This window comes from Phyllobates terribilis, unplaced genomic scaffold (assembly GCF_046119375.1).
Source record: "Phyllobates terribilis strain yellow unplaced genomic scaffold, ASM4611937v1 Scaffold_60__1_contigs__length_8166268, whole genome shotgun sequence".
Taxonomy (NCBI): Eukaryota; Metazoa; Chordata; class Amphibia; order Anura; family Dendrobatidae; genus Phyllobates; species Phyllobates terribilis.
Window position 1 is genome coordinate 5,177,544 of NW_027362820.1, and position 24,281 is coordinate 5,201,824.

Below are 24,281 nucleotides of genomic sequence, written 5' to 3' on the forward strand. Positions count from 1 at the left end.
ACCAATAGTGCCGGGCAATAAGCTGGAGGGTCTTTTTCTGACCGGCGTGGCCAGCTAGCTTAGACGAATGGCCCCAGTGTAGGATCTTCTCCCGATCAGGTACTGAAACAAACGTCTTACCGGGAGGGAGACGATTTAGACTCACGGGAGCCACCTGCATTACTCTGGCGGGATCGATGATATGTTTAGGTTCTTCCTCGAGATCGGACACCAGAAAGGATCGGGACAAGGCGTCTGCTTTGACGTTTTTGTCAGCCGGGCGAAAATGAAGAACAAAATCAAAGCGAGCAAAAAACAAGGACCACCGGGCTTGGCGCGGGTTAAGTCTCTGGGCATGCTGGAGGTAAGCCAAGTTCTTGTGGTCAGTGTAAATTATTACCGGATGAAGAGCCCCCTCGAGTAGGTAACGCCACTCCTCCAACGCCAGCTTGATGGCCAATAACTCTCGGTCTCCTATGGAATAGTTGCGCTCAGAAGAGGAGAAGAGTTTGGAGAAGAAGCCACAAGTTACCATTCTCCCGGAAGATGATTTTTGAGTAAGTACCGCTCCGGCTCCAGAGGAGGAGGCGTCAACTTCCAGGAAGAACTGCTTGTTGCCGTCCGGGCGATGCAGCACCGGGGCAGAAGAGAAGGCCTGTTTTAGGGAAAGAAAGGCCTCCTCTGCTTCGGGCGGCCACTCTTTGGGATTAGTACCCTTACGGGTGAGCGCGGAAATTGGGGCAGTCCGGGAAGAGAAGTGTGGTATGAAGAGGCGGTAGTAGTTGGCGAAGCCCAGGAATCGCTGAATGGCCTTCAACCCCTCCGGTCGGGGCCATTTCTCGATGGCAGACAGTTTCTCAGGATCCATTTGTAGGCCGGTCTGAGAGATAATGTAGCCCAGAAACGGAAGCGAGGTCTGCTCAAAGAGGCACTTCTCATATTTAGCGTAGAGATGGTTCTGCCTGAGCCTGAGCAGGACCTGACGAACATCCCTCCGGTGAGTCTGGAGATCCGGAGAGAAGACCAAGATGTCGTCCAGGTACACCACTACGCAGGAGTAGAGAAGGTCCCGGAAGATGTCATTGACCAACTCTTGAAAGACGGCAGGAGCGTTACAGAGGCCAAAGGGCATTACCAGATATTCATAGTGGCCGCCCCGGGTGTTGAATGCCGTCTTCCATTCATCCCCCTGACGGATACGAACCAGGTTGTACGCCCCACGGAGGTCTAGTTTGGTGAAGATTCTAGCCCCCCTCAGACGATCAAATAACTCCGGAATGAGCGGAAGGGGGTACTTATTCTTCACCGTGATCTGGTTAAGGCCTCTATAGTCTATACAGGGACGGAGAGAGCCGTCCTTCTTTTTGACGAAAAAGAAGCCTGCTCCCGCCGGGGAGGTAGATTTCCGGATGAATCCCCTGGCCAGATTCTCCTCAATATATTCGGACATCGAGCGGGTCTCAGCAGCGGATAATGGATAAATACGCCCACGGGGAGGAGAAGTACCAGGTAACAAGTCGATAGGGCAGTCGTATGGTCTATGAGGGGGTAGTGTCTCTGCTTCCTTTTTATTAAAGACATCAGCATAAGACCAATAAGGGATCGGAAGTCCAGGTAGATTAGCTGGGGTAGGAGAAGGACGGACGGGATGGACGGGAACCAGACAGGTCTTATGGCAGCCCTGTCCCCAGCGAAGGACTTCTCCGGTCTGCCAGTCAAGAACGGGTGCATGTCTCTGGAGCCAAGGTAGACCTAGCAGGAGGGCGTGAGAGAGTCCAGGCAGAACATGGAAGGAGATACTTTCAGAATGCAGCATTCCCACCTGCAGAGTAATGGATTCGGTGATGAGTTGGATGGGGCGTGGTAAGAGCCCCCCATCCACGGCAGCAACAGACAAGGGTACAGCCAGAGGTTTGGTGGGGATGCGGTATTTCTCTACCAGGGACTGTGAGATAAGATTCCCGGCTGCTCCAGAGTCAAGTTGGGCTAGTTCGAAATAACGGTTCTCCCCGTAGACGATTGAAACTGACAACAGCAGGGATGTAGAGGATTTATTCTTGTCTAGGTGGACCTCTCTGAGCGAACCTAGACACAGGCGTTTCCCGACCTCTCCGGGCAGGCACGGATCCGGTGCTCCTTACTGCCACAGTAGAAGCAGGTCCCCTCAGCACGGCGTAAGTCCTGACGGGTCTTGACCATCTTGGTCTGGTCGACCTGCATAGGCTCAGGAGAGTGTACCTGGTAAGAGACAGAAGGAGTGACGGGTTTCTGAAAAGTAGGAGCTAGACGTGGTAATCTCCTCTCACGGGTGACCTCTCTGGCACGCTCCTGGAACCGTAAGTCAATCCGGGTGGCAAGAGTTATTAAATCATCGAGAGTGGTAGGAATGTCCCGACCGGCAAGCTCATCTTTAATACGGCCGGACAGACCCTCCCAGAAGACGGAAACCAGAGCGTCGTTATCCCAGGCCAGCTCCGAGGCAAGGGTACGGAACCGTATGGCATATTGGCCCACGGTGAGACTTTCCTGACGGAGGCGTAGCAGAGATGATGCGGATGAGGTCTTCCGTCCGGGTTCGTCGAAGACTTTCCGGAAAGCCGTGAGAAAAGCAGGCAAGTTGGATACCAGGGGGTCTCCTCTCTCCCATAGAGGATTTAGCCAGGCCAGGGCCTCCCCGGTGAGATGGGACATGATGAATGCAATTTTGGCCCGGTCGGAGTTAAACTGGTGAGATAATAGTTCAAAGTGCAGGGTGCACTGATTTATGAAGCCCCGAGCCTGGGCGGAGTCGCCTCCGAAGCGAGGAGGCGCAGAAAGCCGGGGTCCGGGGTAAGATACCATGGTATTAGTGGGCAGTGGAGCTGCCGGATTGCGAGACATGGCACTGGCGGAGGTTGCTGGTGGAGCAGTCAGAGTGTCCAGGCGAGTTTTGACATTCCGCAGGTGACCCAGAATGGACTCCTGTTGGGACCTTTGACGGGACAGTTCATGACACAGGTCCGAGAGCGAGGGAGCTTGGGTGCCACCGGGTTCCATGGCCCGAGCAAACTGTAACGGGTCTGGGAGGCGGAACCTCTGAGCTACTATACAAGGGGGCGGTCCTTGTAAGGGAGCGGGTGGCGACCAGGGAAGACGGGCTGGAAGTCTCAGCAGGTGAACAGGACAGTCTCTGAGTGAACGGGACAGTCTCTGAGTGAACGGGCTGGAGGTCACGGCAAGTGACCGGGGCAGTCTCTAGGTATAGGGTTGGTACGACCTGTGGCGGCTGAAGATAGACGTGAGCTCCCAGGTGAGCAGGCGAGAGTCTCTGGATGAACGGGTGGTCACAGCATGTGACGGCGGAGCCTCCAGGAAGACCAGCAGACAGGCGACAGATGATCGCTCCCAGGTGAGCGGGCAGAAGTCTCTGGACAGGCGGGTGGTCACAGCACGTGACGGCAGAGCCTCCGGGTAGGCAAGCAGACTGGTAGCAGATGAGCGCTCCCAGTTGAGCGGGCAGGAGTCACTGGACAGGCAGGTGGTCACAGCACGTGACGGCGGAGCCTCCAGGTAGGCTAGCAGGCAGGTAGCAGATGTGCGCTCCCAGGTGAGCGGGCAAGCTGGTCCATAGACAGACTGACAGGAGTTGGAAGGCAGACCGTCGGACCACAGGCAAGCAGGCAGGTAGCTGATGTGCGCTCCCAGGTGAGCGGGCAGGCTGGTCCTTAGACAGACTGACAGGATTAGTAAGGCAGACCGTCGGACCTCAGACTAGCAGGCAGGTAGCAAGTAATCAGGCAGGTAACTGGCAGGTAACTGGCAACGGGACCTGAGGGCTGAAGCACAGGTGAGACACAGGTGCAAACAACATTGCTCGGGCACCTCCATTTTGGAGGAGGTGCCTTATATATGGTAAAGTCCTCCGGCCATTGGCCGGGGACTCCTTAGGACGGCGCGCGCGGCCCCTTTAAGAGGGAGGGAGAGCGCGCGCGCCCTAAGCACAGTGGCCGGGAAGGAGCGCGCGCTGCCAGCAGAGCGGGAGAGGGACGCCGGGCACGGAGCAGAGCGGTGAGGGGAACAGCGTCCCTGCCTAGCAGAGGGCAGGGACGCCGGCACTACACACATCAGAGAAAGACTGAATTTTTGGACATCCTATTGGAAGTAGATAATGATGGTATGATTCAGGCGGATGTATTTAGGAAGGAAACTTCCATTAATGCCTTATTACATGCATCGTCAGCTCATATTCATCATACCATCAAGACCGTCCCAGTTGGACATTTTCTCATGTTGAAGTGAATCTGCTCTACCAATGGGAGATTCGAACAACAAGCCAAAGATCATAAATATAGCTTTAGGTCTAGAGGATAAAACAATCACACTCATCATCCATCAAAAATGGATATATACGAGTAAAAAAAAAACAAGACAAACATTATTGTTTAAGTCTGAAGGTCCTTCCGATTCTCACTCCAAGGTGAGATTCATTTTAACATATAATAACCAATGGAATAAAGTTCACAATAGTATTCCAAAACATTGGTCTATATTGATGAGGGATCCTACTCTGGCTGTAAAATTACCAAATGCACTCTTATTTACGGCGAAAAAGGGCAAGAATCTGAGGGACATTCTAGTGGATAGCCACTATGTAGCGAAAATAAAAAATCCTTTAAATCCAGACAATAAAAAATCCAAATGGGGATGCTATCCATGTGGCGATTGCCTGGCGTGCAAAAATAAAAACTTTGTTAGAAGTACATCTTTCAAATCTGCAAATGTGAAGAGAAAATTTGACATCATACATTACATGTCATGCAGCAGTACTCTTGTGTGTATTCTATGCTACATGTCCTTGCTCAAGGATTTACGTCGGACTAACTACCAGACAGCTTCTTGTGCGTGTTCGCGAACAAGTCCGAGATATAATAAATGCTCAGAAAGTGAAAAATATTTCCACGTTAAAAACATCGACAAGACATTTTCGGGCCTTTCATGGCTGTGATCCAAAATTTTTACAGATTAGATGTCTTGACCGTCTTCACTGTGGTATCAGAGGAGGAGAGTTAAAGCGTTCATTAGCACAGATGGATTGTGAATAGTGATGGGCGAGAACTAAAATGCTCAGGTACTCGTTGCTCGGGTCGAGCACGTTGGAATACTTGGGTGCTCGACACATGCATACAGTGCTGAAAAGACATGGGAACAGCATGGGGAAGAGCTCTGGAAGTATCTCTGACTCCCAGGTCACTGCCTAAAAGTGTGCCCATCATAAGTGATCCTTGGCGCATGCGAAGATGCCTCCCTCCATGCACCTGTCGTTGCAGACTTGCAACAATCACCGTCCACATCCCAGTGCAGCGTTCAGTTGTCCCTACCCCATTCCTTGGAATGCAAGCGCAAGTATGCAGCCAGCCACCCACCAACCCACAGGCTGCAATACTATACTTCCAAATTTTTCACAGCTGCTTGCACTTGAAATGTGGCCTTTTAGGCTCGTGGAGGCGGAAGCTGTCCACAATCTTATGTCTAGGCGGCGACTGGGTATCCATACTCGGTCCCCAGCCGCCACTATTTGTCCCGGTGTCGTCTCCGCCTTCCACAAGCACGGGTCCCACAACATTTCCCGTGCCCTCCCCAGTACACTTAGTAGGAAGGACCGCCTAACCACAAACACGTGGACAGGTGAATGTGGCCAGGGACGGTACGGAGCCAGTCCACAGCTTTTTTGCTGAGTTGTATTTCACCACAGCCATATTCTTTAGCTTGGTGAAAGGACTTGGGAAACCATATCTACCCAGCTGTCATTTCTCCCAGGAAGTCCTCTAAAGCTGCTTTCACTTGAAATGTGGCCTTTTAGGCTCGTGGAGGCGGAAGCTTTTCATAACTTCATGCTGGCGGCGGCTGGATGTCCATACTCGTTCCCCAGCCGCCACAGTTTCTCCTGGTATCGTCTCCGCCTTCCACAAGCAAGGGTCCCACAACATTACCCGTGCCCTACCCAGTGCACTTACTGGGAAGGACCGCCTAACCACAAACACGTGGACAGGTGAATGTGGCCAGGGACGGTACGGAGCCAGTCCACAGCTTTTTTTACTGAGAGTTGTATTTTGCCACAGCCATATTCTTTAGCTCGGTGAAAGGACTGGCATATAGGGAAACCGTATCTACTCTGGGTGTTATTTCTCCCAGGAAGTCCTCTAAAGCAGCTTGTTGCAGAAGCAATGGCAGCCCGTCCAACATCAACTCGCACTTCTCGGTGGTGCTTTGACAAATAAACATCTTTCTTTGGGCATTTAATTTCATGACTACAGAATTGGACAATGGCCTGATCGGCAATGCTGTTTGAGAAATAACATGCATAAGCATGTCCGATCCACATTAAAAAAACGATCCACATTAAAAAAAATGTCCGATCCACATTAAAAAAAACAGCCATAGAGTGTCCGGGAATCTTCCCCACACTTTTCTTAGCCAGGGCAGCTTCTCGGCAGGGTTTGACAGACCCACCAGAAAACCGGAGACTCCTTCGGTGGGCCCTGGCTTCTCCTTCAGGAGAGTTCATAGTGCCGAGGTGAAGCCATGATGATGATAGAGAACACCATCTGCTTAGTTTTCTGTTACTTGGAATGCAAGCGCAATTATGCAGCCAGCCACCCACTCACAGTCTGCAATACTAAACTGACAGATTTCTGGGCAGCTGCTTGCACTTGAAATGTGGCTTTTTAGGCTCGTGGAGGCGGAAGCTTTTCACAACCTCATGCCTCGTGTCCATACTCGGTCCCCAGCCGTCACTATTTCTCCCGGTGTTGTCTCCGCCTTCTACAAGCGCGGGTCCCTGAACATTACTACTGGTACTTTTCTGTGGGAATTTGCTTGCCTCCTACCAGCCTGGAATATTTCCAGTAAACTATGGTACGACGCCATGGTATTTGCACTGCCCCCAGTATAAGTAGCGAAGACATCCCCAATTTCCTTCTCAGGAATTTTATTTGGTAGACTGAGTGGATGCCCAAATACATTAGTTTCTCACAAAGGAGCAGAAGATAGAGTGGCAGTAGGTGCAAGTTTCTCTGGCCTGTTAGATATTAGAGGGTGAACAGCAGCACATTGGATCAACATCTGCAAGGACTTTGTATGTTCTCCCCATGTTTGCATGGGTTTCCACCTCAGTAAAAAAGCAGCCATAGTGTCCGGGAACCTTCCCACACACTTTTCTTAGCCAGGACTGTTTCTCGGCAGGGTTGGACGGTCGCACCAGAGAATCCTCTGGTGTGCCCTGGTTTCTACTTCAGGAGAGTTCATGATAGCGCTAACTTTGCAGCTGCTATGGGGCTCTTGAGCGGGGGAGAAAGGTGAGCCTTCAGAATCAAATCCTCTGGTGGGCACAATGTTTTTCAATCTGAAACAGCTTCTCAGTGGGAGTTATATGTCACCACAGCCATATTCTTTAGCTCGGTGAAAGGACTGGCATAGAGGGAAACCATATCTACTCCGACCATGCCTGGCTGTATGTTCAGCGGTGAGAGCCACAGATCAAGCTGCTGTGTTACAGCTTTCAACAACTCTGCAGCGCTGGGCGGTTTGTCATCTAAGCATTAAGCATGTTATCTTCAGCACAGCCTGTTGCCATTTGGCCAAGGCAGTGCTGCAGTGCTTTCAGCTTGTTGTGACTGATGTGGTGGAGGAGGTGCAGGAGCTGAACAATGTGATTACATTGAGGTTACATTGGAGACTCTGTTTTTATACTAAAGAAAGATCCTACTGTTTGTTTTTTTTTTACGTTATTTTTTAAGGCAAATGCATTTACCGGGAAATGTCATTTTAAAATTTTACAACCTTATCTGGCAATGTGATCTGTGACACATCATCAGACACATCCTGTTTCATTGATGATGGAGGGACTCTGAAAGACACATAGAGCAGGGCCACAGTAACGAGTACGACTTGTTCCCTTTAGAAAGGAGAGTCTGCTATACAGTTATAGGGTATGCAGTGAGTCCAACTGCTGACCAAATTTAGGAAAAACCCCACTAAGAAATTAAAGACACATAGAGCAGGGCCACAGTAACGACAAATTACCATTAGAAAGGAGAGAGTCTGCTATACAGTTATAGGGTACGCAGTGAGTCCAATGGCTGACCAAATTTAGGAAAACCCCACTAAAAATTTAAAGACACATAGAGCAGGGCCACAGTAACAAGTACAACATGTTCCCATTAGAAAGGAGAGGGTCTGCTATACAGTTATAGGGTATGCTGTGAGTCCAATGGCTGACCAAATTTAGGAAAAACCCCACTAACAATTTAAAGAGACAGAGCAGGGCCACAGTAATGACAAATTCCCATAAGAAATGAGAGAGTCTCCCATAGTGTTGGCCTATGCAGTGAATGCAAGGGCTGCCAAAAATTTGGAGGCACTTCAATACCCATTGGAAGAGACATGGAGGTCAGAGGGCCTCCTGAAAACAATGTTACCATTATTAGGAAGTGGGTCTCCAATAGTGCTGGCCTATGCAGTGAATGCAAGGGTTGCCAAAAATTTGGAGACACTCCAATGCCCCTTGGAAGAGACGTGGAGGAGGGCCTCATAAAAAAATGTTCCCATTAGAAAGGAGCGGGCCTCCTATACTTGTAATGCCCATGCACTAAGTGTATGGGCTGACAAACATTTACTCCTGGGGGGTATACATGAACATACTATATAAAAAAATTTTTTCGGGCATCATAAACACCCTTTAAAAAAATTATGTGGGTGTTGCATCACGGACCACAGTCACCCTGGTGATATGGTGGTGGAGGATGAGGAGAAGGAGGAGGACAAGAGCAAATAGCCCAAATCAGGAAGCGTATACCCATGTCTGGGTGTGAAAAGGTGCATGGGAATACACCTCCCAAGAAAAGACACTGGATTTGAGTTTATGTTACGCTGCTATCATTCAGTGGTGTTGAGGAGTCTGGCCCAATCCAGCCCTTGTTCATTTTTATAAGAGTCAGTCTTTCAGCATTTTCAGTTGACAGGCGGATGCGCTTATCAGTTATAATTCCACCAGTGGCACTAAAAATCCTGCTCTGATAAAAAGCTGGCGGCAGGACAGGCCAGGACCTCCAAGGCATAGAGAGCCAGTTCATTCCACGTATCCACCTTGGATACCCAATAATTATAAGGCACAGAAGAACCACGGAGGACGTTGGTACGGTCGGCTAGGTACTCACTCAGCATCTTCCCAAACTTTGCACTCCTTGTGAGAGTACCCCACGCCTCAGGGCCTGTGCGATGAGAGGGGCTGAGAAAACTCTCCCAGAACTTTGACAGTGTTCCCCTGCCTCTGCTGGATTGAAGTTGTGTCTCTCTCGCCTGTACTTTTTGGTTGTCCAACGAATTGTGCCCTCTGCCGCCAACGTTTTCAGGTGGGAATTTTTTTAATAGTTCCGCAACAAGGGCCTTCTGGTACAGCCCCGTTTTTTGTAGCCCTTTCTGCCTCAGGAATAAGAGATATAAAATTCTCCTTGAAGCGTAGGTCTAGAAGTGTCACCAACCAGTAATGACTGTCACCCAAAATTTTGAGAACGCTTGGGTCATGGGAAAGGCAGCATAACATAAACTCAGCCATGCGTGCCAGACTACTAACAGGCAAGACTTCCGTGTCCTCACCAAGAGGATGACTGACCATGCTCTCCTCCTCTCTGTCCTCTGGCCATCCACGCTGAACAGATGGTATGACAGCTGTGCAGGTAGTACCGTCTATAGCGCATGAAACTAGCTCTTGTCCTTCCTCCTCCTCCTCTTCCTCATTGTCACCTAATCCACATTGGGATGAGATGAGGCTGGGCTGTGTGTAATCACCCTGTATGGTTCCTTGCTCCATCTCATTGTGCTCCGCCTGCAATGCATCCTCCGTGAGCAGAGAGCATTTCAGAAGACAGAAAAGCGGGATGGTGATGCTAATTATGGCGACATTGCCGCTCACCATCTTGGTGGAGTCCTCAAAGTTTTGGAGGATGGTACATATGTCTGACATCCATGTCCACTCCTGAGGTCTTATGTGTGGAGTCTGAACTGAATACCAACGGCCTTGTTGATGCTGGTATTCAACAACTGCCCTCTTCTGCTCACAAATCCTTCCCAACATCTGCAGTGTAGAGTTCCAACGCGTGGGGACATCACACACCAGTCTGTGAGCCATGAAGCTGCAAACGCTGCTTAAACATGGGAAGGGCAGCGGAAGCTGTAGCTGACTTTCTAAAATGGGCACACAGGCGGCGTATTTTAACAAGCAGATCTGGCTGCTCCGGGTAGGATTTGAGAAAGTGCTGAACCATGAGGTTAAGCACATGGGCCAGGCATAGTACATGTGTGAGCTCACCTTGCTTCAGAGCCGCCACCAGGTTCCGGCCATTGTCACACACAACCATGCCTGGCTGTAGGTTCAGCGGTGTGAGACACAGATCTTTCAGAGCTGTCCACAACTCTTCAGCATTGTGCGGTTTGTCACCTAAGCATATTAACTTCAGCATAGCTTGTTGCCGCTTGGCCGAGGCAGTGCTGCAGTGCTTCCAGCTTGTGACTGATGTGGTCATTTCGGATATGGAGGCTGAAGAGGAGGAGGAGGATGAGGTGCAGGAGCTGTAGACCGTGGAGGAAACCCTGATTGACCTAGGGCCCGCAATCCTTGGCGTTGGGAGGACGTGTTCCATCCCAAGGTCCGACTGGGTCCCGGTTTCCACTATGTTAACCCAGTGTACCGTCCCTGCCCACAAGCACTTGTCCATGTGTCCGTGGTAAGGTGGACTTTCCCAGTAACTGCGTTGTTGAGGGCACGGCTAATGTTTTGGGACACCTGCTTGTGTAATGCAGGGACGGCACACGGGAGAATTAGTGTCGGCTGGGGACCAAGTACCGAGGGACCGCCGCTGCCATCAGGTTGCGGAATGCTTCCATCTCCACGAGCCTAAAAGGCAACATTTTGAGTGCAAGCAGTCGTGAAATGTGTGAATTTAGTAGTGTGGCCTGTGGGGCATTGGCTGCATATTTGCGCTTGTGTTCCAAGGACTGGGGTATGGACAACTGAACGCTGCACTGGGACAAGGACATGGACATGCTTCCTGATGCTGCTACTTGAGAGTGTGCAGTGACAGGTGCAGGGCAGGAGGCATCTTCGCATGCACCATGGACAGGGGATTGGCTTGCTTGCACAACAGCGGAAGAAGCAATGGTGCCACCCGCAGACACTGTTCCTGGACCCTGGAGTTCGGCCCACAAAATCGGGTGCTTTGCTGCCATGTGCCTGATCATGCTGGTGGTGGTCAGGCTGGTCATTCTGCCACCCCTGCTGATGCTGGCCTGGCAGGTGGTGCAAATGGCCTTTGTGGGGTTATCGGCAGAGTCTTTACAAAAACAACCAGACTCGGGAAGACCTAACAGTTGAACTGGCAACTTCCTTCGTGTTGGTGTTACGGGGAACGGTTGCCTGCCTTCTGTCTGCGGCCACCACACTGCTTCTTCCTGCATGTTGGGGTGCTCTGGTTCTCTCCACCTGTGTGGTGCTGTCCTCGCTTTGCATGTCCTGCTGCCAGGTTGGGTCAGTTACTATATCATCCACCACCTTGTCTTCCACTTCCGCACCCTGGTCCTCCTCCTGACTTTCTGGCAATTGTGTCTCATCATCGTCCCCCTCTTGTGACACTTTCCCACTGTCGCCTTCATGTGACCGTGGCTGCTCAAATATTTGGGCATCCCTACATGCGATCTCCTCTTGCCCTGCTTCAAGTGGACCGGGCGAGAGGCCCGAATCTGTAAATGGAAAAGTGAACAGCTCTTCAGAGTGTCCAAGTGTGGGATCAGTTGTCTCCGGCTACTCGGCATGGTGGGAGAAAGGAGGATCAGGGTGAGGAATATGCGGTCCAGACTCACGGCTACTGAGACTTGACCGTGTGGAAGACAGGGTGGTGGTGGCTAAGTGACTGGAAGCATTGTCCGCTATCCAACCATCAACCTTTTGACACTGCTCTGGGTTCAATAGTGGTGTGCTGCAGTCCCCTAGGAATTGGGACAGGAAGGTCGGGCGAGAAGATGTGGGTGTTTGTTGTGGCACAATTTCAGCTTGCCCACGGCCTTGTCCTCGGCCTCTGCATGCACCATCACCATCACGTCCAGTTCCTCGTCCCTTGCCACGTGCCTTGCCCGTTTTAAATGGAGGACAGTATCTTCCACACTCACTACAAATGACTGAGTTTGGAGCGAACTTATATGTGATCCGTGTGGCGTAGAAAACAGAGTTTTAAATACCTGGCCTGTAGGTAACTAGTTTGAACAGCAAACCGGTGTCAAAAACTTCGCTGACACAGTGAAAAAAATTGGAATGGAGGCCAAAAATGGCAGTATTTTCTGAAAATGTATATGAGATCCGTGTGACGGAGAAAACACAGTTTTAAGTAGCTGGATTTCTAGCGCTCTAATATGGAAAAGACCTGGCTGTATTCTCCAGTGCCAACAAGCAAATGGCACAGAAAAACGGAGTTCTCTGGATTGCTTTTTAAGAAAATAATGAGGATTAAGATCCAAAAAAGTATTCCTGGCCCCTGAGACCTGGGCCTTTTGTATAGAAATATCTAACAGCAGCAGAAGGCAGAATTAGAATGGAGCCTCTTGTGCTATATGCACTGCAGTCTGCTATATACACTGCCTGCCTATATACACTGCCTGCCTGATATCTCTGCAGATGGATTAGTTAGTCCTCAAAAGGACTGTTTGTTAAGCTGGATATGTGTAATGTACGGTTTTTCTCCCTACAGTACCTAATACACAAGCAAATCTCTCCCTGACGCAGCAGCACCTCTCCCTACTCTACCTGATTCCAGAGTGACTGTGACGAGCACAGCGGCGCCAGGTCTGATATAGACCCGATGATGCTGTGCGGCCAGCCAATCACTGTAATGCCACAACCACCATGGCTGCGGCATTACAATGAGTGACAGGCAATCCCTGCATGTTGATTGGAGCTCTAAAGAGCGCCAAACATGCAGGGAGGGGACCGAGCTCCCGCCGAGCAACCCCGGAAATACTCGGCGAGTGCCGAGAAGTGAGATACTTGGGCGAGCACCGAGCAGTAGCAAGCATGCTCGCTCCTCACTAATGTTTACCTGTCCAAATCTTCAGAACTAAATGCACTACCAGGGTGCAGCAAATCCACATAAAGATGGCAGCTACACAGGTGCAGAATACTGATGAGACAATCACTCACAACTTACCATTTCATGGAGGGGTGACTGCTTAGTATTTGAATTGCACACAAAAAGGCTTGTATTGGGTGCTGTTCACACTAGGGTAGTGCACACTATCCGGCTTACAGCCTATTAGTTACGCCCATACTATTAGATTAGGCGGGTTTCCCAGTACTATCCAAGTGCACCCCATGGGAACAGACACCCGAGTTTATAATGCTCACACTGATGGGTGTGGCTGCACCCTGGAATAAGAAAGTGCAAAAATACATATATATAATTTACTAGCTATTGAGCCCGTTCTATGTCCGTGTGGCTAGCATTTTTATTGGTATATGGTCTCCCATGCTGGTATTTGTGCAGCCCCAATCCTGGTATTTGTGCTGCCCCATCCTGTTCCCCATCCTGTTATGTGCTGCCCTCATCCCTATCCTGGTATGCATGGCACCCCTCACCCCCAATCATGGTATGCATGGCACCCCTCACCCCCAATTCTGGTATGCATGGCACCCCTCACCCCCAATTCTGGTATGCATGGCACCTCTCACCACTAATCCTGGTATGCATGGCACCTCTCACCTCCAATCCTGGTATGCATGGCACCCCTCACCCCCAATCCTGTATACATGGCACCCCTCACCCCCAATCCTGGTATGCATGGCACCCCTCATCCCCAATCCTGGCATGCATGGCACCCCTCATCCCCAATCTTGGCATGCATGGCACCCCTCATCCCAATCCTGGCATGCATGCTGCCCCTCATCCTGGTATGCATGGCTCCCTCATCCCTATCCTGGTATGCATGGCCCCCCTCATCCCCAATCCTTGTATGCATGGCACTCCTCATCCCTATCCTGGTATGTATGGTACCCCTCATCCTGGTATGCATGGTACCTATCATCCCTATTCTGGTATGCATGGCACCCCATCCCTCATCCTGGTATGCAGGGTACCCCTCATCCCTATCCTGGTATGCATGACCCCTCATCCGAATCATAGTATGCATGGCCCCCCCAGATCCCTATCCTGGTATGCATGGTACCCCTCATCCCTATCCTGGTATGCATGGCACCCCTCACCCCCAATCCTGGTATGCATGGCACCCCTCATCCCAATCCTGGCATGCATGGCTCCCTCATACCCAATCCTGGTATGCATGGTACCCCATCCCTCATCCCTATCCTGGTATGCATGGTACCCCTCATCCCTATCCTGGTATGCATGGTACCCCTCATCCCTATCCTGGTATGCATAGCACCCCATCCCTCATCCTGGTATGCATGGTACCCCTCATCCCTATCCTGGTATGCATGGTACCCCTCATCCCTATCCTGGTATACATGGTACCCCTCATCCCTATCCTGGTATGCATGGCCCCCCTTCCCTTTCACGCTGCATACATACAAAAAAACTCACTTATACTCACCTTTTCTTCCCTGTTCCCCTCATTCCCCAATCCTAGTATGCATGGCACCCCTCATCCCCCAATCCTGGTATGCATGCCACCCCTCATTTCAAATCTGGTATACATGGCACCCCTCATCCCAATCCTGGTATGCATGGCATCCCATCTCTCATCCTGGTATGCATGCCACCCCTCATCCCAAATTTGATATACATGGCACCCCTCATCCCAATCCTGGTATGTATGGCACCCCTCATCCCCCAATCCTGGTATGCATGGCACCCCACATCCCCAATGCTGGTATGTATGGTACCCAATCCCTCAACCTGGTATGCATGAATTTCTCATCCCCAATCCTGGTATGTATGGCGCCCTCATCCCTATCCTGGTATGCATGGCACTCCTCATCCCCCAATCTTGGTATGCTTGGTACCCCTTATCCCCCAATCCTGGTATGCGTGGTACCCCTCATCCCCCAATCCTGGTATGTGTGGTACCCCTCATCCCCCAATCCTGGTATGCATGGTACCCCTCATCCCCCAATCCTGGTATGTGTGGCCCCCTTATCCCCCAATCCTGGTATGCGTGGCCCCCTCACTTCCCAATCCTGGTATACGTGGCCCCCTCACCTCCCAATCCTGGTATGCATGGTCCCCTCACCTCCCAATCCTGGTATGCATGGTCCCCTCACCTCCCAATCCTGGTATGCATGGTCCCCTCACCCCCAATCATGGTATGTATGGTACCCCTCATCCCCCAATCCTGGTATGTGTGGCCCCCTGACACCCCAATCCTGGTATGTGTGGCCCCCTCATCCCCCAATCCTGGTATGCATGGTACCCCTCATCCCTTTCACGCTGCACACATACAAAAAAACCCACTTATACTCACCTTTCTTCCCTGTGCTCCAGCGCTGCTGTGTCCTGTTCTGCCGGAGGCCGGGGGAGGAGTGTAGCGCCGGAGTACGCGAGTGCCCATACAGCGCTGTCCGGCACCATTTTGCTGAAGACACACTGCAAATGTGTCTTCAGTAAAATGGCGCTGGATAGCGCTATGCGCATGCACTGATTTTGACACCTTCACTCCACCCCCGGTCTCTGGCGAGGAGAGAGGCACCGCTCCTCCCGGTCAGGTAAGTATGTAAGTATGGCGCTGGAGATTGCGGTATGCATTCAATGTCTTCGCATACCGCGATCTCCGGCGCCATACACTCCTCTTACCTGCAATGGTTCCATGCGTTCTTCTGTCTGGGGCAAGACTGCGCAAGTGCGACACGCCTTGCGCAGGTAAGAGGAGTGTATGGCGCCGGAGATTGCTATAGAGGCTTCAGACAGACGGATGCTTGTAGTGTTATATTATATATGAGGTACTAGTTGATATTTTGGCCAAAATACGTAAGCTCGCAAACCGCTTACGAGCCTTTTTGTGTGCAATTCAAATACTACGTAGTCACCCCTCCATGAAATGGTAGGTTGTGAGTGATTGTCTCATCAGTGTAGCCGCCATCTGTATGTGGGTTTGCTGCACCCTGGTAGTGCATTTAGTTCTGAAGATCTGGGCAGGTAAACACTGCTGCCCTTTTTTGCTGTGTTTTTTCTTGAATTTTTGGGGGAATTTTAATTCTTCTTGGTTTGGCTTTGCTTTTTGTGTTTAGAGTAGGGCTCGTAAGCATTAGGACCATTTGTCGCAGGTTACGAGCTTAGATATTTTGGCCAAAATATCAACTAATACCTCATATATTATACATATGTATTTTTACACTTTTTTATCCCAGGGTGCAGCCAGGCCCATCAGTGCGGGCATTGTAAACTGGGGTGTCTGTTCCCATGGGGTGCACTTGGATAATACCGGACAGCCCGCTTAATCTAATAGTATGGGCTTAGCTAGTAGGCTGTAAGCCGGATACTGTGCACTACCCTAGTGTGAACAGCACCCTATACAATCCTTTTTGTGTGCAATTCAAATACTACGCAGTCACCCCCTCCATGAAATGGTAGGTTGTGAGTGATTGTCTCATCAGTATTCTGCACCTGTGTATCCGCCATCTTTATGTGGGTTTGCTGCATCCTGGTAGTGCATTTAGTTCTGAAGATCTGGGCAGGTCCCTGCTGCCCTTTTTTGCTGTGTTTTTTCATCAATTATATGTAGCAGTAAAAGGAAAACTCTTTGATATCACAGAAACAAGAGGCAACTAAAAAATTTTATTGTGCTATTTGAATTCACATGGTCAAAATCATAAAAAAATGGCTCATTTCATAAATGAACCTGACAACTTTTGAAAATATGTAAAACAGTGTTACATGATCTGAAAGGTCCTTAAGGAAGTCTTCAGCTGCTTATTCTGGACATGCAGCCTCTGTGCAGGTCCCTGTAGTTTATTCTCCTACTTTGCACCAATCAGTTAGATAAGTGGAGTGGAGGAGAGAGCAATTTTCTGATTGATCAGGAAGGACACTGTTTCAATGTTCTCCTCAGTAACAGGAAGCTGCCTAAAGTCTATAGACGCACTAACTTATTAGAAAGATTTTTTCCTGCTAATATGTGTGTCTTTCCAAGTTAAACATTTCCCACTTTAAGAATATATAAAAGGCTTCTTCCTTGTGTGACTGCTCTGGTGACTAAGAAGAGCTTATTTATCCGCAAAACATTTTCCATGAAAATGGCTTCTATCCTGTGTGAGTTCTCTGATGTGTAACAAGAGTTGATTTCCAGTTAAAACATTTCCCACATTCTGAACATAAATAAGGCTTCTCCCCTGTGTGGGTTCTCTGGTGTATAACAACATATGCTTTCCGGTTGAAACATTTCCCACATTCTGTACATGAAAAAGGCTTCTCCCCTGTGTGGGTTCTCTGGTGTATAACAACATCTGATTTCCGGTTAAAACATTTCCCACATTCTGAACATAAATAAGGCTTCTTCCCTGTGTGGGTTCTCTGGTGTATAACAACATCTGCTTTCCGGTTAAAACATTTTCCACATTCTGTACATAAAAAAGGCTTCTCCCCTGTGTGGGTTCTCTGGTGTATAACAACATCTGATTTCACAATAAAACATTTACCACATTCTTTACATCGAAAAGGCTTCTCTCCTGTGTGAATTCTTTGGTGATTAACAAAATTTGTTTTCCTGTTAAAACATTTCCCACATTCTGAACATAAATAAGGCTTCTTCCTCGTGTGGGTTCTCTGGTGTATAACAACATCTGATTTCCGGTTAAAACATTTCCCACATTCTGGACATGAAAAAGGCTTCTCCCCTGTGTGAGTTCTCTGGTGTATAACAACATCTGATTTCCGGTTAAAACATTTCCCACATTCTGAACATGAAAAAGGCTTCTTCCCTGTGTGGGTTCTCTGGTGTATAACAACATCTGATTTCCGGTTAAAACATTTCCCACATTCTAAACATGAAAAAGGCTTCTCCCCTGTGTGGGTTTTTTGGTGTATAACAACATCTGATTTCCGGTTAAAACATTTCCCACATTCTAAACATGAAAATGGCTTCACTCCTGTGTGAGTTCTTTGGTGATTAACAAAATTTGATTTCTGTGTAAAATATTTTCCACATTCTGAACATGAAAAAGGCTTTTCCCCTGTGTGGGTTCTTTGATGTCTGATAAGACTTGATATCTGTGTAAAATACTTCCCACATTCTAAACATGAAAATGGCTTCTCCCCTGTGTGAATTCTCTGGTGACTAACAAGATGTGATTTCTGTGTAAAACATTTTCCACATTCTGAACATGATAAAGGTTTCTCCCCTGTGTGGGTTCTCTGGTGTATAATAATATCTGATTTCCGGTTAAAACATTTCCCACATTCTGAACATGAAAATGGCTTCTCCCCTGTGTGAGTTCTCTGGTGACTAACAAGATTTGATTTCTGGTTAAAACATTTCCCACACTTGGAACAAGAAAATCTATTCTCTGCTGTGTGAATTTTTTGATGTTTAAGAAGAGACATTTTGAGAGGAAAACTATTTCTATATTCTGAATGTGAAAATGGCTTCTTTGCTTTAGGAGCAGTTTGTTTTTTAATGCTTTTTTTGTGACTTTGATTTTCCTTAGTAGTCGGTAATGAACCAGAAGATAGGACCTGTTTCATAGGATCAGATGACAGATTTTTTCTGTGAAGGGATGATGGTAAATCTGGAGAAATGGCATTCACTTCAATTGCATCTTGGGGGATCTCAAGATCACCCGATTTAAAAACTGAAGATGTCAGCTGTCCCTCTGATCTCCTGGTACAGTCATCTGCCAAGAATAAAACCAATTATTATTTTTGAATTAAATATCCTTGAATTTTATAGTTTTGAACATTTCTACTTAAACTGTCTGTAAAAATGGGAAGTTATGTAAAAAATATTGAATTATTCACCAGGACAATGACAATTCACAGTCTAATAGAAAACCTCATAGCGTGAACCAGTAAAGCGAGGTGTTCAACTGATTGTTCATTCTGCCTCCCAAATATGTATTAAAAAGCCAAACAATGTTATGTATAGTGGGGAAAATAGGTATTTGATACGCTAGTGATTTTCCAAGTTTTCCCACCTACAAAGAATGGAGAGGGCTGTAATTTTTATCGTAGGTACACTTCACCTGTGAGAGACAGAATCTAAAAATAAAAAACAGAAAATCACATTGTATGATTTTTAAATAATCAATTTGCATTTTATTGCATGAAATAAGTATTTGATCACCTACCAACCAGCAAGAATTCTGGCTCTCACAGACATGTTAAGTTTTCTTTAAGAAGCCCTCCTAATCTGTATATACATATAAAAGGAGAATATAAAAAGAGTAAAAGCTGCAGTTATTCATAATTACACATATTAACTTATTAAAAACCTAATAAAAATAAATATCCACTATATTTTTCAATTCTATATAAATGATATTACTTAGTTAATAATATTTTCAAGTGAGAGATTCAGACCTTCCAGGGATAAAGTTCCCAACTTATAGATCCAATAATTTTCCCGGTTTACCAACCTTTTCTATCATGCACCGTGTCAGATATATGATCAATAATCGTAAGGTATAGATATTTTGGATCTTTCTGATCTTCTAAGAAGTGCTTTGACAACTATGGAACAAATCTCCATTTCTGATATTCTGCCGATGTTTATTTAGCCTGGCGCGCATTGGTTGTATGGTGCGACCTACATACTGTAGACCACATGTGCACTCCAACAAATATATCACATATGACAACTGGCAGTCTGTCCAGCATCTAATCTGAAAAGTCTCCCCCATGGTGTGCGAATTATAAAAGTTTTTGTTCCATTAATAAAGATCCCACAACAAAGACATTTTGATGTTCTACATCTAAAGCACCCATCCCTCCTTCCTTGGTTTATATTTTTATACTTTATATAATTCTTAGTCAGTGATGTGGAGCTAGGCGCTAACACATTTTTCATATTCTGACACCTCCTATATATAATCCTTGGTTTGGCCGGTAGTTGCTTGCCCAAATTGGGATCACTGGATAAAATTAACCAGTACATCTTCAATAGGTTATTAAGAATAACTCTAGATTGGCTAAATGTTGTAATGAGACTATACTCAGCACTCAATGGTTTAATAGTCTCATTTTTTACCACAGTGGTAGGTCGGGCCAGATTCCCCTTATTGTTTATCATTTCCAAGCATTTTTCTTGGGGTAAATATTTGGCTTTCTTATATGCATCACTTAATAATTTGTCAGGATATCCCTTTTCCCTGAATCTCATCTTTAAAATCCTAGATTCATTAATAAAATCCACATCTCTACTACACTTTTTCCTAATTCTCCAATACAGTCCATAGGGAATATTACGCACCCAGGCTGGAAGATGGCTGCTATCATATGCTAGGTAACTATTCACATCCACCTCTTTGAAATGCATGGAGGTGATTATCTTTCCTTCTGGGTTTTTTTTGAATCAGGAGGTCAAGGAATTGAATACTTAAACTGGATATATTAGATGGAAAACTTCCTCAAGGGTACCAGTCCTGACAAAGAAAGGATCATCTATAAATCTCCTATAGAGACATATATGTCTAGTATATAAATGGGACTGTACGATGAAGATGGACTCAAACCTCCCCATAAATAAATTAGCATAGCTAGGGACGAATCTCATCCCCATCGCACAACCTCTCATCTGTTTATGTGGTCCCTTCAAATATTTTTTTTTTATTATTTAAGATAAACTCAATACTTTCTAATAAGAACCTTTTCTGTTCCAAAAATATAGAGGTATCTGAACACAAATAATGATCAATAGCCTCTAAACCTAAAATATGTGTAATGTTGGAGTATAAGGAACTCACATCTAAGGTACAAAAATATAATAATAATAATCTTTTTATTTATATAGTGCCAACATATTCCGCAGCACTTTACAATTCAGACAATTTACAGACATTATTGGCACTGTTCACATTGGGGCTCACAATCTAAATTCCCTATCAGTAGTATGTCTTTGAAGTGTGGGAGGAAGCCAGAGAAACACGGGGAGAACATACAAACTCCTTGCAGGTGTTGTCCTTGGTTGGATTTCAACCCAGGATCCCAGCGCTGCAAGGCTGCAGTTCACTGAGGGTTTTTGCATCGCCATATTTTGATAGCTATAATTTTTCCATATTTCGTCCGACAGAGTCATGTTGAGGCTTGTTTTTGCGGGACAAGTTGATGTTTTTATTGGTACTCATTTTGGGCACGTGACTTTTTTTATCACTTTCTATTCCGATCTTTGGGAGGTGGAATAAACAAAAACCACCAATTCAGGAATACTTTTTTGGGGGTTCTTTTTATGCCGTTCCGCGTGTGGAAAAATTTATAAGGCCGCTTTATTATTCGGATCAGTACGATTACAGCCGCACTACATTTATATTGTTTTTTTTAGGTTTTGGCGCTGTTACACAATAAAAACTATTTTTTTTTGCATTGCTTTATTCTGAGAGCTGTAACTTTTTTATTTTTCAACCATTGGAGCTGTATGGCGGCTTCTTTTTTCGGGACAAGATGACGTTTTCAGCGGTACCATTTTTATTTACATTCATCTTTTTTATTGCGTTTTATTCTACTTTTTGTTTGACAATGATAAAACACCGTTTTTTGCTAGTTTTTTTTCTTTTACTGTGTTCACTAAAGGGGTTAACTAGTGGGACAGCTTTATAGGTCAGGTCGTTCCGGACGCAGCAATACCAAATATGTGTGTTTTTATTGTTTATTTCTTTTTTCATATATTATTTTTAATATATCTTGTAAAAATATATATTTTTTTATATATTTTTACAACAGGCTGATCGCAGTTATAAGGTATAGCAGAGCAGGATCACTGCTATAACTAATAAACTGTCAGCTCTGCAGACACAAGTTACTTTGATCATGCACTGCGCATGATCAAACTAACTTGCTGGGGCTGGTGACCCGGATGTTGTCATGACGACATCGGGTCACCATGGCAACGATCGAGACCCCGCTGCTATTCCTCTGCTCACTCGCTAAATGCTGCAATCACAGTGATTACAGCATTTAGGGGGTTAAAGTGCTGCCGGGAGCGGTGCGGACACTGCGTGCCGGGTGTCAGCTGTCAGAATCAGCTGACACGGGTGGCTATTGCGCCCGTACAGCCTGTGCCTGTGTGCGGGTGTGATCGCCATGTAGTAATAATACGTTCCTGGTCCATAAGGTCCAGGGCACAGGGACGTATTATTACTTACAACATCAGAACGGGGTTAACAGTTTTGTGTAGGGGAGAATGTTGTGGTCTAGTGGAAGAATGGTGATCACACGATTGTGATACGGCCGGACTTCACCACCGATAAAGCAGCCACAGCCGGTGACTGAGAAGAATCTGTGACTTCTCTGTATTTAGTGGTTATTACTCACCTGGGTAGTCATATGTAGGAATCTCCTCTTTACACCGCTCATCACCCCATACATATGTCTCTGTAGTATCAATATGGGTCAGATCTTCACCCTGAAACAAATATTGTAAAAGTCACAGACAGATGGAGAAGTCACATGTATGATCAGCTCTAATCCTGCCATCTCCACCGTTCTCATTACACAAGTATAAACCATATAATACTGGTGGATAAAACAAGATTGAGCACCAGGGCTGTGGAGTTGGTAAGCCAAACCTCTAACTCCTCAATTTTCATGATACCGACTCCACAACTCCCTCATACATGGCTCATGTTTAAGTGATAAATTTACTGTAGCACAGATTCATCTCAGCTAAAAGTCTAGACCCTTAGATCAGGAATAGGACAGACATTTATAGGACATTTCATAACTTTCCCAAATTCTTATGAAAAAATATTCCCCACAAACTGCATTGAACTACTGTACCCAATTTATTATATATTTTAAGAGTCAGAGTCGGTCCATTTTATACCACTTCGACTCTGCCAAAATGGGCTCCGATTCAGACACCACAGCCCTGCTGAGCACAAGACCTTCACAGCCACTACATATCATAGAGAAGATCTCATGATATCTTCTCTCCATCTACCTGATGTTCTTGAGGAACATTGGGGTCTTCTTGTTTACAGTCCTGTGGAAGAAGAGGAGGGGGACATCTCTCTGGTGGTGTCTTCTTACTGGATAGATCTGGAGGAAACACATACAGGGACTGAATTCATTCTTTACATACAGATAATTATAGGTCGTGTGTATTTAATCCTGTCTATTACCTGGAGATGTGAGGGGCTGAGGAACCTCCATCATGACGTCCTTGTACAGATCTTTGTGTCCTTCTAAATACTCCCACTCCTCCATGGAGAAATAGACGGCAACATCCTGACACCTTATAGGAACCTGACACATACAATGATAATGTCATCACTGCGATCCCTTCATAGCGTTACTGTATAATGTCCCAGCATTCCCAGCAGTGTCACCTCTCCAGTCAGCAGCTCAATCATCTTGTAGGCGAGTTCTAGGATCTTCTGGTCATTAATGTCCTCATGTATCAGGGGGTGAGATGGAGGCCACGTGATTGGGCTCAGGGGTCTTCTCCATCCCTCAGACACAGGGTCCTGACAGCGCTCACTAGAGGTCTTCTTCACTACTGTGTAATCCTGGTTATGGAGAGAGACATTAATAAATCTCATTACAGACATTTCCAGAGTCCTCACTTCTCTAGTTCTGTCCATCTGTTATTCCCATAGATAAGAATGATGTAATGTGACATCATCAGAATCTCTCACCTCTCCAGTAAGATGAAAGAGGATCTCTAGGGCGAGGTGTAATATTTTCTCTGCCATTTTGTCCTTGTCCATACCCAGTTTTGATGGGTAAATCAGGAAAACTCTCTTATATAGAAGATTGTCACTGAGCAGATCGACTATTGTAGAGACCTAAATGAGAAGATAAGTAGATGTAACATCATAAAAATCCTGTGTAATAATACAATTACTGGAGATAATTAGAGAAAAATATGAGATTTATTATTTTACACTATTTAGTTTTTTTCTTTATATCTGCTAATAAAACAAATATATTTTAGGCCACAGACAACAAGCAGTTTCTTCCTCGGAGTCTGCAGCTGAATAAGTTTCTCATAGACTCATCTTCCATAATGCTAGTTGTCGTCTCATTTATCGACACTGGAATCGGCATTATCTATACTGCAGGAGATATTCATTACACGTGACATGAGAAATAACTACTTCATGATGAGGACGACATTTT

The 24,281-nt window shown here is 46.7% G+C and overlaps 1 protein-coding gene across 1 annotated transcript in view; it reads right to left on the reverse strand.

Moving 5' to 3' along the window:
• Nucleotides 1-24,281, reverse strand: part of LOC141192387 (uncharacterized) — a 391,820-nt gene that overhangs the window by 38,442 nt on the left and 329,097 nt on the right. The window contains exons 11-16 of the mRNA XM_073661906.1: nucleotides 23,798-23,947; nucleotides 23,489-23,668; nucleotides 23,282-23,405; nucleotides 23,101-23,198; nucleotides 22,473-22,563; nucleotides 17,256-18,841 (exon numbers count right to left, since the gene is read on the reverse strand). Of these exons, the coding sequence (XP_073518007.1) occupies nucleotides 17,256-18,841; nucleotides 22,473-22,563; nucleotides 23,101-23,198; nucleotides 23,282-23,405; nucleotides 23,489-23,668; nucleotides 23,798-23,947 (2,229 nt within the window). The remainder of the gene's footprint in view (nucleotides 1-17,255; nucleotides 18,842-22,472; nucleotides 22,564-23,100; nucleotides 23,199-23,281; nucleotides 23,406-23,488; nucleotides 23,669-23,797; nucleotides 23,948-24,281) is intronic.